At 37.2% G+C, this 18,903-nt stretch overlaps 1 protein-coding gene across 1 annotated transcript; it reads left to right on the top strand.

The window, feature by feature from the left end:
* The first annotated feature begins 2,324 nt into the window (after positions 1–2,324).
* SPRYD7 (SPRY domain containing 7) lies at positions 2,325–18,565 on the top strand. The gene is made up of 5 exons (XM_057707011.1): positions 2,325–2,644; positions 7,364–7,480; positions 9,721–9,887; positions 14,278–14,380; positions 17,641–18,565. The coding sequence occupies exons 1-5, from the start codon at positions 2,539–2,541 to the stop codon at positions 17,736–17,738; spliced, it is 591 nt and encodes a 196-aa protein (XP_057562994.1). The 5' UTR covers positions 2,325–2,538; the 3' UTR covers positions 17,739–18,565.
* Positions 18,566–18,903: the final 338 nt, after the last annotated feature.

The following is an 18,903-nucleotide window of genomic DNA, read 5'->3' as shown; positions in this document are numbered from 1 at the left end:
GAAACACATGCTTTACATTATTGTCCTATCAGTTCTTGAGTTCCTGGCATATGTCGCCGAAACAGACAGACTTTTTTTTTCAAGTAGTCATTCTCTGTTATTGCTTTTGACTTAGATAAACGACCTTCTAACTAACTATTGGGAAACTTTTTGTAGGCTTTACTTGTGATGGTTATTTAATGTGACAACTGTGTAAGACTGTCAAAATATCTCTTACATTGTGCTTTTCAAAAAGAAAGGCTAATTTCTTTGAAAATAATAATGAACGGATAATAGAATCCCAGATATAAGAAGGAAAAAGGTCTGCGAGCTCATGGATGGCATTCATCTGCCAAGACAGGGAAGTCTGTCTCAGGAGTTAACCAGTTTTGCTTGCTTCATACTGCTGAGTACACTTGAGTTGCTACAATTGGGGCAAAGTGCACTGGGCAGTGCCCCAGCAAATTACTTTTCAAGGGAGGAAAGACTAGGGCAATTCTGCCTCTACAGTAAAGGCCAATTCACAGCCATCTAAGAGTCCGGCTTTTCACTGAAGATGTGACTAACCTGAATGGCCTGAATCTTTATTATATATTTAATACCTGTACTACTTTTAATAATATTTCCAAATATTTTACCTTATAACAACGACTTTTTATTTCTAAATACATGTGTTACGGCAGCTTATGGCCAATGTAGAGATTAATGAAACATACAAAAATAAAGTGCACATCGCATTTTGAACTGCGAGAACATTTAAGAGGATTGTAGCATTAATTGCAAGAGTTAGAACTTCAGACTTTGAGGCAGCATGATCTGGTGGAGCAAACACAGGCTTAGGAGTTAGGCTGATGGGTTCTGAATCCTACCTTGTTTACTTCCTAGTCATCTAAAGCTACACAAATTATTTAATCCCTCCAAGCCTATTTCTTCATCTGTAAAATAGAGACAGTATTCACTCTCAAACCTTTCAAGCATTCAATTAGATACAGATATGAAAGAGTGCCTACCTCACACACAGGCAGAAAATTTTTGTCTCTGCAACATTCTATTAAATTCCTTCCTAATGGAAAAAACTAGAATGCTAACACTTCTCAGAATATTGGTCAAGGTTTTCAGTAAAAGAAAATTTCATGTATAAAATGATTACCAAGAAAGTACTTTATAGGCAATGAGGGGTTCAGTGATTACCTTGGTCATCAATCCTATGATAACTAAATCTCAAAGTACAAAACCTGTAAGTTTTAGTAAGTACTGTAATGAAAATGTCATTTGTATAAACATCAAAGAGAAGCAAGACCCTGAAAAAATCCTCCTATTCTGAGGAGAAAAATTCTCGATAAAGGATATTTGGACTCAGGTCACTAAAAAGTTGTGTAGAGGAACCCATTACATAGTAAGGGGGCATTCTGCGTCCGTTTTGCAGGACTTGAATCCTGGGGAGGCCTTCAAGATGGACACCTTACTTTGGGAACAGAGGTTTGAGCCAGGTTAATTGTAGAGGTCGTCCCAGACTATCTCAGATTACCAGTGGTATCGGAAGATGGAAAATGGATCAGGGGCGGGTGATCTAAGTAAGCGTGTAGATCACAGGTGCCCGCCACGGGCGGTTCCTACGTGGAAGCAAGAAAGAACTGGCGGTAGGAAGGGTACTTCGCCCGAGGCTCCGCAGCCTCCCCGCTGCCTCCGGGTTCCCATCACACTCATCAGAATCAGAATCCTCCGTCAACGAAGAGGGTGAGCTTGGAAGAGGCCGGTCAAGACTCGCTCTCCCGCTCCGCCCCAAGGTCTCTTCCCGGGGTGGCCTCCTGCGCGCCCGCATGACACCAAGGGTCACGGAAAGCGCATCTCTGCACCTAAAATGCAGCAGGACCGACAACCGAAAGCCCCAGGCGCATATCCACAGTGCAATCACTAACAGCCATCACTGGTGTCCTGTGAGTCTGGTTAGGATTCGAGAAAACTCTTCAGAAACCCGACACCGTAGCTGGGCGTGGGGGTGGCCGCTCTCTGGGGAAGCGAAGTTCTCTCGGCGCTGCGCGCGCGCGCGCGGGGGAAACCTCGGGGCGCTTCTAAATTAGTTCCCACTCCCCCAGCCAGGTTTGCCTCTGTCGACCCATCCCTAAAGATAATGTCAAAGTGGGGGTCACAGTTTTAAAAACATAGCACCCGAGGACCCCTGAGCACGCGGAGAAACCAGACAAGCCAGCCGTCCCAACAGTATCAAGACACAGGGGTGGTGGCACTAAAAGAAAAGTCCTCGGCGCGCAGGCGCGCGCCGCCCCCGCCGCCCGCTCCGCCCCTAGCTCCGCCCCCCGCCCGCGCCCCTCCCCGCCCGCCGGCCCTCCGTATCTTCCGTCCAGACCTGCTTTGCCTCAGCCTGCGCTGCGCCCTCCAGGCCTGGGGCGTCGCGGTACCGGCCTCCGCGCTTCACACGTACCCCCTTCGGCGCTCGGGCGGGGGCGGGAGGCGGAGCAGAGTGGTGGCGGGGGGGGGCCGTGTCGCCGCGGTCTAGTCGCGGCGGGCGGCGGTGACGGCGGCGTCGGAGGTCCCTCAGACATGGCCGCCTCGGTGTTGTGCTGCCTGCGGTGCTGCAGAGATGGCGGGACGGGCCACATCCCTCTGAAGGAGATGCCGGCCGTGCAGCTGGACACGCAGCACATGGGTAAGGGCCCTCCCTTCCCCGGCGCCAACGGCCCACCCCGGGTTGGACGCGGCAGGTTGGGGTCAACCGGGGGTCACGAGGACCGAGCTCCGCCGGGCCCCGCCCCCTGCCCCTCGCCCGGCGATGCTGCCCTCGACCGGGTTCGGCCTCACGGATCTCCTGCCTGCTCCGGCCGACCCCACCTCGGCCCGGGTCGGCGTTCAGAGCTGCGCAGCCCTGTCCGCTCCTGCCTTGGGAAGAATCTCTGGGCTGCCGCCTCCCGAGACTCGTCAGAAGTCCCGGGCGAGGGAGGCTGGGAGGACTCTGTGCTCCTCCCACAGTGCTCCACTGTCGAGCTCCAGTCAGATCCCACACATTCCCAGAATGTTTTAGCTATCCTCGGCTCCTTTTTTCGCCCTGACAGCCTTCTCTTAGCCCATCATTTATCGGTGGTTTTATTGGGAATGATTTTCCTGTCACCTCCTAAAGTCAAAATAAGGCAAGTTGCAGAAGCCTCACTCAAGTCACAGCTCAGGTCCGAACATATCATTTCAACGAAAACCTCCCATTGTCCGACTCCTCCTTAGTCAGCTTAGAGGTGTTGTAATTTCACCTGACTGGCCTCTTCCCAGCAGGTCAGGGTATTGCACAAATAAAACAGCGCTTTGCTTCTTCGCATCTGTGTTTTCCTTCCAGTTTCAAATGAGCTGATAGCTTCTCTTCTAAGATTCGTCCTTTCCTCTCTGTAGCCCCTTTCACCACCATGTAGTTGCATGCTTCTGGAGTATGGTTCTAGAAGGAGAAATTTCCCACTATAATTATTTCAGGGTACTGTCTCTTTTGTGGATTATTCTCTTCTACGTATACATCTGCACTTTCAGTTTTTCCCACGTCTCTCTTTGGCTAAAGGACAGTGCGTTGAAATAACAAAAGGAATTCTTAATATTTATAGCAAAACCCTCTCTTGCCCAGACTCTCTATAATTCTGTATACTAAATCACAAATGTGATAATTTTTTACCACTTTGTGGGTATTTTAATTCTTAGATCTCTCAAGTATAATATAGAACCCTAATATGTAAATATATATGCATGTTTATGTATATCTTTAAATTATTATTCATAATTTATAGACAGATGTTCAGATTCTATAATTTCCCTCAGAAAATGTTTCATTTATTCATTCACCAGCTGATATTTATTGACTGACTATCGGATGGCAGGCATTGTTTTAGATGCCTGTAAAGGAAAAACCACAGTAAAGGAAAACCACGCCGTGGAGCTTATGATCAGCTTTAACTCCATCTCTACTGCCAAACTCCTGAGTTACCATAAGATGCTCTTTAAAGTATTCCTGTTCTCTGGTCTCTTCTTCAACGAAGAACTGGTCACTTTTACTTATTTCATTGTGTTCCTTTTTCTAAAGCTGCCCAGCATCTTTCAGTAGAGTAATGCCATCCCCCAGTTTTCTTCCTACATGGAAACTTTTTCTTAACCTGTCTTCCAGTAAATTCAGATTCTTCAATCACAGAAAAAGCCTCATTTTAGAAACCAAATAACATAAGAGGAGAGGCTTATCAAGTTAGGAATAGTTTTCAAGCATCAATTGATCTTAAGTTGAAATATGAGAAGTACACTGAGCGAGTATGCATGTATTTGGATATGTGAGATGTTGTATTAGATCACCTAAAGAATGTTATTGCCTTTCTTTTTTACTTTTTTTTAAATTTTACTTATTTTTGGCTGTGTTGGGTCTTTGTTGCTGCACGCAGGCTTTCTCTAGTTGTGGTGAGTGGAGGGCTACTCTTTGTTACAGTATGCAGTCTGTCAATGTGGTGGCTTCTGTTGTTTTGGAGCACCGGTGCTTGGTGCTCCAGCTACAGTAGTTGCAGGATGCGGGCTCAGTAGTTGTGGTACACAGGCTTAGTTTCTCTGCAGCATGTGGGATCTTCCCAGACCAGGGATCGAACCCGTGTCCCCTGCACTGGCAGGCAGATTCTTAAGCACTGTACAACCAGGGAAGTCCTGTCTTTTGTTTTGTTTTGTTTTTTAAGAAAATAGTCTGTATGTTTCGTATGCAAATGAATATTGTCTCTTTCGAAGTTGTCACTTATTTTGGTGATGATGCTGCATCACATAAAACGACTTGAAATTCCTCTTGGGATTTTCTGTGGCATAGTTTTATAAATATTTTCATTTTTACCACGACTTCCATATTTAATTGACTTTTTAGAAATGAATATTTTCCAAGGTAGCTACTTTGAAAGGGATGCCATTCATTTGGAAATGTCTAATGTTTCTTAAAAAATATACTTTGGCTATGTTTTAATATGTTCTGGCTTTACTCAAATTTGACTTGGCTTTCTAAGCAATCTTGATAATTAATAAAACTGTACAAATCACATAGATCCAAATATAGGATATCTTTGTGCTTAAGAAAGAGAAATGGAATAAGCTTAAAATAACTCCCTAATGATTCACAAACCTTTTTGAATGTTCTGTGAGTATATCCATCTTTCTGTATAAAACATCTCAGTACCTAGCAGAATGCCTTGGCTATAAGAAATGTTATTGAAGTAAGAGAATAATAGCATATTCAGAGTTGGTTCTGTGGTTCCAACTCAGAGTTATGTATGAGAACCATAGAGTATTGCTGGGTATGAAAAAAAATACCATTTGCATAATTCTTTGAAATCTTAGGATGCTTTCAGTTACAAGCAATAAAATCTATAACTCAAAATTATTGAAACAATGAAGGAAACTTATTGGTTCATGGAAATTTAAGCACAAAGGCAGCACTAGCTTCAGGAAAGACTCAGTGCTGCCAAGGACTGGGCTTCTTTTCATCTCTTTCCTCCGTCTTCTGCTTCTTATTCCTGAAGGCTGGTGTCCGTGATAACTTGCAGCTTCTCACTGGGCTGTAGGCTTCCTCATTCAGATCCAGCAAGAATGAGAGAATCCTTATCCCTTCATTCTCTCTGCAGAAGTCCTGAGGCTATCTAATGGTAGTGGGTTAGGTCATATAACCGTCTTTCACTCAGTCACTGCGGCCAAGAAATGTGAAATGCACTGATCGACTTAACCTAGGTCAAAGCTGTACCCCTGAAGCCAGAGATTGAGTCAGCTTCCTTGGAACTGTTTTGATCTCCAGAGGGAAGTCTGTTGGGAAAGAGAAAACAGATGCTACATGTCCACTACAAAGTACTTAGCAGAGCATATTCATTCATTTCTGTGTCAGTTATTTGTCGAGTGCCTGCTGGATGCCAAGCACTCCATGGTCTTTGCCATCAAGGAGGAGCTGGGCTCTGGATGCCCTCCAGTTGAAACTGCTGGAGGTATATGGGGCAGCCAGATGTAAATTATGTATAAAGACACTTTCCCAGAATTTGTCGTTTAACATTTGTAATTAGAAAAAAAGTATGCGAATGAATTCTTAATAATCATGTAATAGGATCTTAGTTTTACTTTATATGTCTCTCTTAAATCAACCAGTTTAGAATTGTGATAAAATCTGAACATCTGGAATTTCTCTTATGTATTTGTCCCAAATAATTTTTTAAGTATGAATTCCACAGTGAGTTAGAGACCTGCCTCCCTGTTAATACCTTGTTACTTACACTTGTTATTATGTTCTAGTTTTATTTTTAACCCCTCTGAAGGAGTTCCCTGCAGTTCTCACAGCTAGATCTGCTTGGCTTGTACACTAACTACCAGAAAAGTCATACTGGTTACAGCTCTTGGGAGTCACATGCCTCGATGTTATAGGATATTTATTACATATTAGAATTTTGTTTAGTTTCTTCATGTTCTCTGATATGCTTTCCTAAATCAATATTTGGAAAAGAATTGGTATTGGAGTCACATTCTCAACAGACTTAGTTTCTCAGTCTCATCTATCAAATGTTATTTGAGCCAAATGAAAATTTTCCATGAAAATAAAATGCATTTAATGATGTAAAAACCTTGTTTATATATTTGCAATATGATTGAGAGCAGCTATCTTACAAACATTTTTAAGATCCTAAAATTAGCACTTTTCCATGTCAGCTATTTCAGGAACACAGAGGTATGTTCCTTTCCATCTTCCATTAATCTTCAATTCTTACTTGACCAAAGCACTAGCATAGGACCTTGTACCTGGTAGACATTCAGTCAGTTTTTAGCAGATTGATTTAATTTGTTTGGATTGAACTGAAAACTGTACAAATTTGCTAGTTTCTTTTAAGTGTTTATGTTTTTATTTAAATCAAAATATTTACAAAATCATCAAATTGATTTATTGGCTAAAATTAAAGAAAGTCTGCTCTGGAAGTTGCCTGGTTGCCTAGTGGTTAGGATTCTGGGCTTTCACTGCTGTGGCCCAGGGTTCGGGAAACTGAGATCTCACAAGCCACATGGCGCAGCCAAAAAAAAAAAAGTCTACATCTACCTTAAAAGTATTTTAAATATAATTCAGTATACTTCAGAATTACTGTTTATTTGAAACAGTGTAATTCAGAATTACTGTTTATTTGAAACTGCCTAAACAAGATTTCCAGCCACAAATTAATATTAAATATAAATGTTCTCCCAAGGAAAAAAGTGAATTAAATATTTTAAATAATTTATCAATATTTTCATATTTCAGAGTATAGTCTCCCTGTTTTTTGGAGACCAAGAGTTAAAAGTGAAACAGAAATTAATCTTGGTCGTTGGATAAGAGAATATAAAACTTTACACGGTGTCTATATTTTTTGTTTAGGAACAGATGTTGTCATTGTAAAAAATGGAAGAAGAATATGTGGAACAGGAGGTTGTTTAGCCAGTGCACCTTTACATCAAAACAAAAGCTACTTTGAATTCAAAATCCAGTCCACAGGTTGGTATAATGGTGCTTGACTATTAAAAGTCCTAATTATTCTAAACATGAGGAGTAATTTTCAATATATGAAAAGGATTAACGAAGTAATTAAAAAAACACAACTCTTACTTAGAGGAACTTTTTCTTCCACATCTTATTGTGTGATCCTGGTTTAATTAGTCAATTTAGTTATACTAGGTTCAGCTTTCTCATCTATAAAATGGATTACAGGAGTTGCTCTTCCCACTTCACATGAGCTATATGTATAAAAGTGTTTTAAAGACAGGACATACTGGCTCAGTTTAAGGCACGAGCGTTATTATTAATATGGTTAGTTATTAGTGGCAGCTAGATGAACTGTTTCATTTGGTCAAGCATATAAGCTGTAGCCTCTTGCTATTTTATCCTAGGATAAAATTAATCTTATGGTCCAGAGGTTTTCTCTCAACTCTTAAGATTCCCTGATGCAGTGTCTTCTGAAGCAAGTGGCAGATTTAGACTTCTGATAGAAGTCTAAAGTCTCTTTAAAAATTTAGAATCTGTACACCTGAAACTAAATCAATATTGTAAATCAACTATACTTCAATTAAAAAATTTTTTAAATTTTTTTAAATTATTAAGTTTCTTGAGTTGTATATCAATTCTACATGAGTATTATGATAGTTATTAATTAGTTAACTTGTGGCAGTGTTGAATATGGGGAAATTTTTTTTAAGGTTTTATTATAGAGAAACTTCTAGTGAAATATGGCATGAGTAGTATAAGTACAGAATAGGAAAACTAGAGTGGAATAAATTAATTCTGCTCTTACTCTTACTTGAATGACATAAAATATCCCTCTGAGGCTTGTTTTTTAAATTTGTTTTAAATACTGATTTTTCTTAAGTGTGTGAAATAAGTATGAATCTGTCCTCCATTCCATTCTTTTTGTAAGTTAATTCACTGGCTGCAAAATGTCTCTGGTTACTGTAATCTTCTCAAGTATAACATATCTTTTCTCAAGAGAAGAGAAAATTTCCTTGAGCCTGAAATGTAATACAGATTTTTATGTGGATTTCCTGTAAACGATGCTGTCCTCAATGATATGTCTAGAATAAGTGCATTATTGGAGTGTGTAGCATTGATCCCTCAGTGGAAGCTTCAGATAGTTGTGCCAAAGTGTATCAAGTGTGCACAGTTCTTTAGGAGTAAGGGGACTGTGTAACCCTGTCCAGAATTGTTGTCCCATGAAATGAATATTAGTACCTGCTGTCATTCTTGTTGCACCTTGGAGGATAAATTATATAATCAAATTATTTAGGAGGCCAAGACAGTGAAGTCCAGACATGCAGCTTTCTGATAATCTCACTCAATCCAGGAAAATTGATTGATTGATTGATAACATAGTCTTCAAACATCCTTTCATTTATAGAATTTCTCCTAACTGATCTTGATAAAAACTGAGAAGGAAACAGTTTGAGACATAATCAGGAGCTCTAGGTACTGTGTTAGATTGATTAAAAAGAGAGCTGCTTGCTTTAAAAGTCAACTCAGACCAAAAGGTTTTAAACTCATGGACCTAAGGTAGTGGAAAATAAGAAAAAGATTTTACACTTTATCATTAATTTTCTCTTCTCCGTGATACTGACCAGGTCATACATTATTTGTCACATATTATAGATCCAAAAACTAAAGATGGTAATTTCCTGCTTCTCAGAGGTGGTGCTTGAAATAGAACCCCAGGCCATTTAAATTCAATGTATAGCTTTTTAATAATATTTTTAGAGAATAATAATAATAATGACAATAGCTAGCATCTTTTAAAAGTACTTCCTCTGTGCTTTACTTACCCTTTTTTTTTTAAAATACACTGTTCCAAGTGCTTTACTTGGATGATCTTGCTATATCTTCTAATAACTTTAAGAGGTGAATTCAGTTAGAATCGATAGTTCACAGGTGAGGAAGCAGAGGAAGGTGAAGTAACTTGCCCGAGATGACATGGCAAAGTCAGAATTTAAACCTAGGCAGTACAGCTCCAGGGTCACTCGCTTATCTCTCAAGCAGGGCGGTACTACATCTGCAGAGAACATGGTATAGTTTGCAAACTACTGGGTTTTTTTTTCAAACTACTTTTAAAAGAGTTTTTTTTTAAGATTAACAAAAAATAGTTTAGTGATAATATGCCGCTTTCTTTAAGAACAGTTTACAGTCTCTTTCAAAACTCCTTTCATATTTGTATTCTTCAGATTTTGGGAGCATTTAAACTATTATATTTTTAGGAATCTGGGGTATTGGTGTTGCAACTCAGAAAGTTAACTTGAATCAGATCCCTCTTGGCCGAGATGTGCACAGTCTGGTGATGAGAAATGATGGAGCCCTGTATCACAACAACGAGGAGAAAAATAGGCTGCCAGCAAACAGCCTTCCACAGGAGGGAGACGTGGTGGTGAGTTTTCTTGTGGAGTTGTTTTCCAGTGTAAATTATTAGACTTGAACTGCTTTTAGTATTTCTATTTTTGCCTGGGAGTTTGTGGTTTGAATTCCAAAGCACCAGAATTGGATCTAATGAGGTAGTGCATTTTCCAAAGAGAGCACCTGATGTAGATGCTTCTGCCTTACCTAACTGCTTTCTCCTTTCTAGAGCTGCCACTGGCCAGGAAAATCAGCATGAACCCTTATTTCCATTTAGGGGAGAGTTTTCTGACAGGTTTGCTGCTGATCAACATTTCCTGCTTCTCTCACATAAAAGAAATCTTGGCCCACAATTTTAAAAGATTGCTGACCCTTATATCAGAAAATATTAGGTATTTTTGCAGCTGGAGATCTCTTAGAGAAACTTTTGACATTTATTACTTAATTTGTTATGAACTTCTGTTAAAGAATTACAGCATTTTATCAGGAGTGTTGGTCCTCGTTAAACTTAACCGTATTAAACTTCCTTCACTTTCAGAACTCCTCAAAAAACTAACTCAAAATCCTAAGGCTCGATTGTAGAAAAGTTTTTTTGGAAAGCAGGAATAGGAGTTACATATTATTAAGACTTCTCTGTTTTTATTCCCAACTAGGTACATTTAAGTCTTTACCAAAGCCACCCTACTGAAAATGTAATCCAAAGATCCCTTTCTGTCTTTTCCAGATACTTCCTCTCAAACAGTGTTATCCAAGAACCTTGTACACTGAGTTCAGGCCATTAGCTATTGATTAAAAACAGAGTTCTTGGGTCTTTTTTTAGCACAAGTGCGCTTATACACAGAGCCTTGGGTTCCTGGCTCTCATACCAAGTTGAAAGGAATCTGTAAATAATAAGAGAGAGTTTCTAGTAATAAGATAACACAGACAAGGTAAATCCAGGTTATTGAATTAAAGAAGTCAAGTTGAGGTTATCAGCCATCTCAAGGAATGAGATAAGAAGGAAAGAATAACACACAGTAGACATTCAGTACATCTTTCTTCAAAAAGATGTGGAAATGAAGATTTTAAATTATGTTTTGATCTTCCTTTTCTGCAGTTTAAAAAATGTGAAGAACAGTTTTTAAATAGGTAAATTATTGAAAGTGTGTTTTTCCTAAATGAACTAAAGAAAACAAGGAAACTAAAGGCATAACCATTCTTAAAATCTGCTTTTTCGTGTTCTTCCTTTCGAATTGTTGGTTCTGTGTTTGTGGATCATTGCCAGATGCCCATAATGTGGAACACCCTTATTCAAATGGTTATTTCATGAAAGAGAATCTTGAAGTCAAGTTGGTGCTGTCAGCCTGTTTACACTAAAAAATGAAATTCAAACATAAGAAAGGATAATCAATAACAAATGTTTTTCTTTGTTGATGTACTGAACTTCTACTGTGTGTTATTCTTTTCTTCCTATCCCATTCCTTGAGATGACTGATACCTCAAATTGATAGATTTAAGAATGTCATTTTTTGTCTGTCAGCATTATTAAATTAGAATGAGTTTTTATGCCCATTCTGATAAAAGGAGGACTCAAAAGATGAAATATAAGCAGAATCCTGAAAAGTAAAACATTATCCTACCCTATTAACCTTATCTTCCTAGTTCAAACACTGGAGAACAAATTTCACCAAATTGCTGACAATAGCATATAAGACAGGAAAAACATTCTCATATGTGTAGAATTTCAGTCATATACCTTTCTCTAATAAGAAATCAAGAAAAATAAGCTTTCAACATCTAACCAAATGATTGTATTTATACAGTAATCATACAGTACCAACAGGACCTACTACAGCACCACAGAGGCATAGCTGAAAGAGCTTATGCTTAGTTTTTCCTTTTATATATAGTTTTGAAAAATGCAGATTACATTTTAAAATTGCAGTTTTCTGTTTAATTTCAGAGCAGTTTCATAAACATTCTGTGTAACAGTAATAATAGCAGATACTTCTCTAGCATGTATTATGGGCCAGCACTGCTTTAAGTGCCTGGCAGGAATTAAATTGTTTAATCCTCGTGATGACCCTGTGAAATAGGTGGTACTATTATTACCATTTTACAGATTAGAAGTTAAGTAATTTCTTATTTGGAGTGATCCCAGGATTATAATATAAGCAGTCTAATTTCAGAGTCTGTTCACCAAACCTGCAAATAATTATTAAGTCCTTAGAACACCTCTGATTTTTTTATATCATTATAAGAGAATCACACCTAGTATCTAGAGCATATAAAAGGACAGATTAAGGGAATTCCTTGGCAGTCCAGTGGTTAGGACTCTGCGCTTCCACTGTAGGGGGCACAGGTTCAGTCCCTGGTCCAGGAACTAAAATCCTGCTTGCTGCACAGCGTGGCCAAAAAAAAAAAAAAAGGACAGATTAAGTTAGAAGATATTTGAATTCAGACTCTGCTGATGGAGCATGGGGTTTCTCACATTCTTCCTCACTTCTTTCTTTGATATAGAGTATTGAGTATTAGTGCTGGAGGGTGGGGTTGAAAACTTGCTTGCTTGCAATAGGTTATGCTGCCACCAGGTGGGGAAGGGTGCCTGGATTACAACCTGCTGATCCCAACTGCTGGATTTCTGGTAATCCTATACAGAGAGTAACAACACACTGCTTTTTTATGTAATTATATTTTTTAAATGAAAACAGACTTCTGCATTAAAAAAGCTAATTCTAGCCATCACTTAGCTTTATTATTATATTTAAATACATAAACTGAAATGAAACAAAAGCAGTGTATCTTTCTCAGTGTTTAGTCTAACCCTGGCTTTGCTAAGATTTGAAGAGAATCTTTTATAGCACTTAACACACTGATTTACCTGGGAGTTTGCTGTCTTAACTGGAAAGTGAGAGAGTTAAGATTAGATCATGTGTAAGATCTTTTTCTACCTATAAAAGCTTTTAGGTTCATATAATTTATCCTCAATCAGAAGTCCTTGAAGTGGTTGCTTCCTGGTCTGTGATGATTTCTCTATTGAAAGGTCTCCACTGTCTATTCTTAACTCTTCAAAGAAAAGGTACTCTTTTTGTCATCAATTAGTAAATATTGTACAAGGTTTTAAAGAGACTTTTGAAAGTGTAAAAGTTCTTAAAAGCTTTGAAGTTTTGAATTGCATGGCAATTAAGTTTTCTAAAGCCATACTGCATGGTTTTAAATCCAGCTCTGCCACTTCCTAACTGTGCATCCTTAGGTATATTAACTTCTCTGTGCTTTAGCTACCTCATCTGTAAAATGGGGATAATAAAAATACCTATCTTGAGGGACTTCCCTGGTGGTCCAGTGGGTAAGACTCTGAGCTCCCAATGCAGGGGGCCCTGGGTTCAGTCTTGGGCGGGGAACTAGATCCTGCATGCATGCCACAACTAAGAGTTTACATGCTGCAACTAAATATCCCACAGGCCACAACTAAGACCTAGCGCAACCAAAATAAAGAAGTAAGTATTTTTAAAAAATTACCTATCTTGTGAGGATTAAATGAGTAAATATGAAGTGCCTAGAATAGTGTTTGGTACATAATACAGGTTGTTTTCCAGCATTTTAATAATAATTGTTATTAATTGTGATTTTTGTACCATTAATAATGTACAAAGTAATATATTTTTATTCTGTTGTCTTTTTAAAGTCTTTTAAGCCGTTGTTTTTCTATTTTTCAACTTGATACTAATTACCAGTTATATGCAGTTGTAAATGCCCACTTTACCTTGGTAATACACTTGACATATTTGAAACCAAGGTAAAGAGATACAGAAATAAATTATTTTTTTTGGAAATAAGTTGTATAAAGACAGTTCATCACAATTGAAAACAGTGACAGGTAATAATCCCTAATGGTGAAAACTTCACTGTTTTCTCACCTTGAGATCGAATTCTACATATAAAGAGCAGTATTTTCTATATGAGTTTAAAAGGTCTCTCTGTTTACAGTATGTAGTACTTATATCATCTTAAGATTTAAAATATAAAATCCAGGGATTTCCCTGGTGGCCCAGTGGTTAAGAATCCATGCTTCCAATGCAGAGGGCATGGGTTCAATGCCTGGCCAGGGAACTAAGATCCTACATGCTAGTGTGGCCAAAAAACAAAATAAAAACAAAATATAAAATCCAGATTCTCTGAATATGGTACTAGGATTTAGTTTTACCTCTAATGTGGACTCTTGGGATTTTATCTCCCCCCCCCCCCCCCCACATAATCACCACTAATGTTTTTTTAGCTCAGTTCATGTAGAATGCTATCAAATTGTAAACCCTTAATAAAAACTACTGTGACCTTTTGCTTAGTTTTTTGTGTTTCCATGCTCCCCAATAAGTGCTTTCTGACTGTTCAGGTTTTTATGGACCGTGTATATTTTTACCCTGTTTAATATTTACTTTGCTTCCTAGGGTATTACATATGACCATGTAGAATTAAATGTATATTTGAATGGAAAAAACATGCATTGTCCAGCATCAGGTATACGAGGGACAGTGTATCCAGTTGTTTATGGTAAGCTAAAATGTTTCTAACTTTTACTTGGCATTTTCATTAACTTTATAATTCATTCATAAGGCTGGACAAGTTAGTAAGGACCTCTGTATATGGAATGTACTTAGTAGGTTATCACAATCCCACTTTGCAGGACTAAGGAAAGTTTTTCCGCATGTGTTTAAAAAATAAACTTGCTAAATACAGTGATTATGCTTAAATATGTAATAACCATATTCCCTTTTATACCATATACTCTTATATTCTAGAAAGTTCCAAAAAGCTTTACAAAAAGATATTTTTGCCAGTTGTGAGATAAGGTTAGATTACTGTGAAATGTAATTGTAAAGAATATTTTGGAACTAGGGATGGGAATTTCATGTAGATTGAGCATTGGTTACCTTTATAAAATGACCTAAATGTTAAAACTTCTGAGAGAAATTATGACTTAGAATGGTTTCATAGTAATTGTTTTCCTTTTGATAGCAAGGTACGTATAAGTACTATAGTTCCTGTACAAGTGTATCCCTCCAAGAATTGGGTTACTTAGAGATGACTCTGTACCACTTAGTTACTTTAATTTTATTACAGAAAATTTCAAACATGTATAGAAGTAAAGAGAATAGAATAATGAACCTTCATGTTCCCATCGCCCAGCTTCAAACAATTATCAACTAGTAGCCAGTCAGGTTTCATCTCCTCCCTGTGGTCCTCCTGTTCTTCACCTCTTTGTTTTTATTTTGAGGCAAATACCAGACATTATACCATTTTATTCTTAAATATTTTATATGTATCTCTAAAAAATACGGTGTCTCTTTATAAAAAATATACATAAGCACAGTACCTTTACCACTCTTTTCTTCATTTTTTATGTTATCAACTTTAAATCAACAGGTGTATGATTTAATCTCAGCATTTGAGCTATAATAAAAACTAATTGTTAACTTTTTTGTAGTAACTCACTAGAAAAGTAGCAGTGTTTGTTTGGGATGACAGAAAAGTATACAGTAACAAATATAAATAGTTAATAATTTGATACTAACAACCAAAACCTGTGCTTTACTTTAAGCTTTTCATTTATCTTCTTTTTTCCTAAATATTACTTTTCAGTGATTTTACCTTCTGTGTCTTTGCATGTCTTTGCATGTAAAGGTGTGTTTTTAAACTTGACATAGGTTAGTTTCATTGTAATATTGGGTAAGCCTAAAAGTAATGTCTTTATTTACTTAAATAAGTGGAAGTGTAGCTTAATATTTGAAATAGTTTAGTCTGAGAAATGAAATAAACATCAGTAGAATGAGTTATACAAATGAGCATAGCAAATGAGATTTTTATTCAAAATTGTTTCTTTGATTCAGCATTATTTTTAATGTAATAAAGATAGTAAATTATATATAGTAACATTTTATAAATTGAAATTGATAAACCAGTCTGATTAAATCAAATATTTTAAAAGCCAGATACTATCAAAGATAAAAATAAAATTCAAATTCCCTTACCCTTTGTCTTCTATCCCATCCCTAATCCTAGATCCATCCGGTCATTCATTTTGTCATTTCTTACGTTCATCCTATGGAGAGACAAAACTGCATAACACTAAAGAAAAGTGTTGTTACACAGTTAAGACTTCCAGCCTAATCTGAGCTCTCAGTGTTTTTGGCAATTCTTTTACATCTCTGCACATTCTAGACTTTCATTGTGCTTCTTGAATTTCCTATTCATTCTCCATAGCTTGACCTTCCCTTCCACTTTATAGAGAAACAGACCATCAGTGGTGAATTCCAGCTTCCCTCCCCATCCTCCTGAAGCTTTTCTGGATCTACTCCAGTCTTGCCTTCTTCCCATCCCATCGTAGAGGAACTGGTGCCCTTCATGTTAAAAAAACTTATTCTCTAGTCTAGATTTCAAATTCCCCAACTCTGGGACTTTACTGTCAGTTATTTCATCTCTGTTTTATGTCATCAACCTCTCTCTTCAATGCCTGTAAACATTAAGTCATTCACATTCCAAAATACCTTACCTTAAACTTGTACCCCTCATCCCTCCTGTGTTTACCCTTCTCTATATGGCTGCATTTCTTATAGAATAGCTTCCATCACTGTTTATATTGTATTGTTCACCTATCCTTCAGCTGGTGTGGCTGACTTTACCACCACTCCACTGAAACCACCCTTGTTAAAATCACTAGTGACTTCATGAATGTCAAATCCAGTACTTAACTTTTTTCTGCATTTATTATGAAATGTAAAATATTTAGTAATGTGTATTAAACATGTATGTGCAGTCTAACAAATAGCTATAAACTGAACACCCATATCATCACTATAGTCAAGATAATGAACATATTCATCACTCCTAAGTTTCTTCCTGCTCCCTATAATGCTTTCTGCTCACCTTTCCCCACCCCACGCCAGGCAGCCACTGTCTGCTTTCTGTCACTACGGATTATCTTGCGTTTTTAGAGTATTATGTAATCAGAATCATACAATTTTTATTCTTTTTTTGGTCTGGCTTCTTTTACTCAGCATAATTATTTTAAGATTTATCCATGTTGTAGCATGTATCAATAATTCACTCATTTTTATTACCAAGTAGTATAGTTCATTGTGTGGATGTATCACAATTGGTCTTTCCCTTCACTCATTAACGGATATTTAGCTGTTTCTAGCTTTTGACCATTAGGAATAAAGCTGCTGTGAACATTCATGTACAGGTCTTTGTGTGGATATATGCATTCATTTCTCTTGAGTGAATGCTGGTAAAAACATGTAGAAGCTGAATAAGGCCTGCAGTCTAATTAACAGTATTGTATGTGTTAGTTTTCTGGTTTGGATTTGTACTGTAGTTGCGTAGGATGTTACCCCCTGGGGGAAGCTGGGTGAAGGGTACACGGGACTTTCTGTATTATTTTTGCTCTTTGTGAATCTGTAGTTTTTTTAATAAAATATTTTTTAAGAAGTAATTTGTCTTAATGTATAAAATTGAGAAGATACATGTAGGTAAATAAGGAAAAATCAAATTACTGATATTTACATCATCTAGAAATAATTATCAATAATATTTTGATGTATTTCCTTTCAGTGTTCTTGATAGATTATTCTTCATTGTGGCTGTTTTTACCCAATAGGATCATGTTTTGTAACCTGGATAGCAGATGTGTTTATTATTCTTGCCTATTAATGTTATGGCATTATAGAAACAGTTTATAATTAATTATTGAAATTAATTACAAAATTAAGGTGTTTGCTTCTAATTTATTTTCTTTCTTTTTCTATCTGTAGTTGATGACAGTGCAATTTTGGATTGCCAGTTCAGTGAATTTTATCATACTCCACCACCTGGTTTTGAAAAGATATTATTTGAACAGCAGATCTTCTGAATGTATTTGTTTTCGAAACTTGTACTTCTGCACTGTTAAAAGTGTTTACCATTTAATAAAGCTTTACCTGACCTATAGATGAAAATATATTCTTAAAAATATGCTTGTTAATGTTGTCTAAGGAACCAATGTATACAATATACCACCCTGAAGTTGTGATTTAAAATACTTATGCTTTGTGATATGAAATCAACATTGGGGGCAGTTTATTTAATTCTTATTTAAATAAATATAACTATGAGTTTAACAGTATTAAATGGAAATATGTATATAGGTATTTAAAAGGGAGTCTTTCTTAATGTAAAATATTTGTTTTGATAGAGATACAGAGTTGGGTGGGGTTTTTTGTCATTCTGAAGTTTCGACCTCATTAACTATTTTAAGTCTGCAGTCCAATAATTTTGTGTCTCAGTGTCTTTTTTATATAGAGTATAACAAAGTGACAAATTTATGTTATTGGCAACTTCATTTTTGGCAATTTATTTAGTGTAAAATGTACGACTTTTCTTAAAATTTAAGTTGCTTATTTTGTTTGTAAGTCATTGCTTTTGATTTTCTTTGTGAAAGGAGATAAATGTAGTAGTTGTCGGAGCATTTTGTTGAACACCATCATGCTGTGTTACTTCAGTACTTGAGAAAGTAATGGTTGGTTGGTGATGTGTACACAGCAGACATTTAGAATAGTATGATGCTTTCAACTTAAATGGAAATGAGATTATTCTTTAAGAACTTTTATTTAAATGTGCATTTTTCTGTAAGGAATAATAAAATATTAGTAATTAAGGACTATTCAGTACTATATTACATACATGTTCTTCCTGTTTTGTTAATTATACAGTAATTCACTTCACTCTTGATTATTTCAGAAGTTCAGAGATAAGTGAATTCTTTCCACGGCCCTGAGCCTTTGCCTAGTTTTCGGGAAGAATCCCTGTCCTTTAGATAACACCCTACTAAGCTAAACAAATCACCGTCCATACCTTTGGTACAGTCTCCTTTCCGGGGCATGCAAAGGGTGCATGTGTTTCACTCTGTCAACACAGAGCAGGATGTTGTTCTAGAAAAACGTGGCCTTAGAATCGAAGGAGATCTGAAGGTAGTTTTGCCACCTGATCCCCATTATCTCTTCAGGCAAGTTCCTCAGTGCCTCTGAGCACAGGTTCCC

The sequence above is a fragment of the Hippopotamus amphibius genome, chromosome 14 (genome assembly GCF_030028045.1).
Source record: "Hippopotamus amphibius kiboko isolate mHipAmp2 chromosome 14, mHipAmp2.hap2, whole genome shotgun sequence".
NCBI classification, from domain to species: domain Eukaryota; kingdom Metazoa; phylum Chordata; class Mammalia; order Artiodactyla; family Hippopotamidae; genus Hippopotamus; species Hippopotamus amphibius.
This window is presented reverse-complemented; position numbering and strand designations above follow the sequence as displayed.

Bases quoted from the DNA above. Each gene is read 5' to 3' on its own strand.
- SPRYD7 (XM_057707011.1), top strand. From the start codon at position 2,539: ATGGCCGCCTCGGTGTTGTGCTGCCTGCGGTGCTGCAGAGATGGCGGG. The intron at 7,481-9,720 runs GTTGGTATAATG...TTATATTTTTAG, and splicing joins ATTCAAAATCCAGTCCACAG to GAATCTGGGGTATTGGTGTT. The intron at 14,381-17,640 runs GTAAGCTAAAAT...TTCTATCTGTAG, and splicing joins AGTGTATCCAGTTGTTTATG to TTGATGACAGTGCAATTTTG.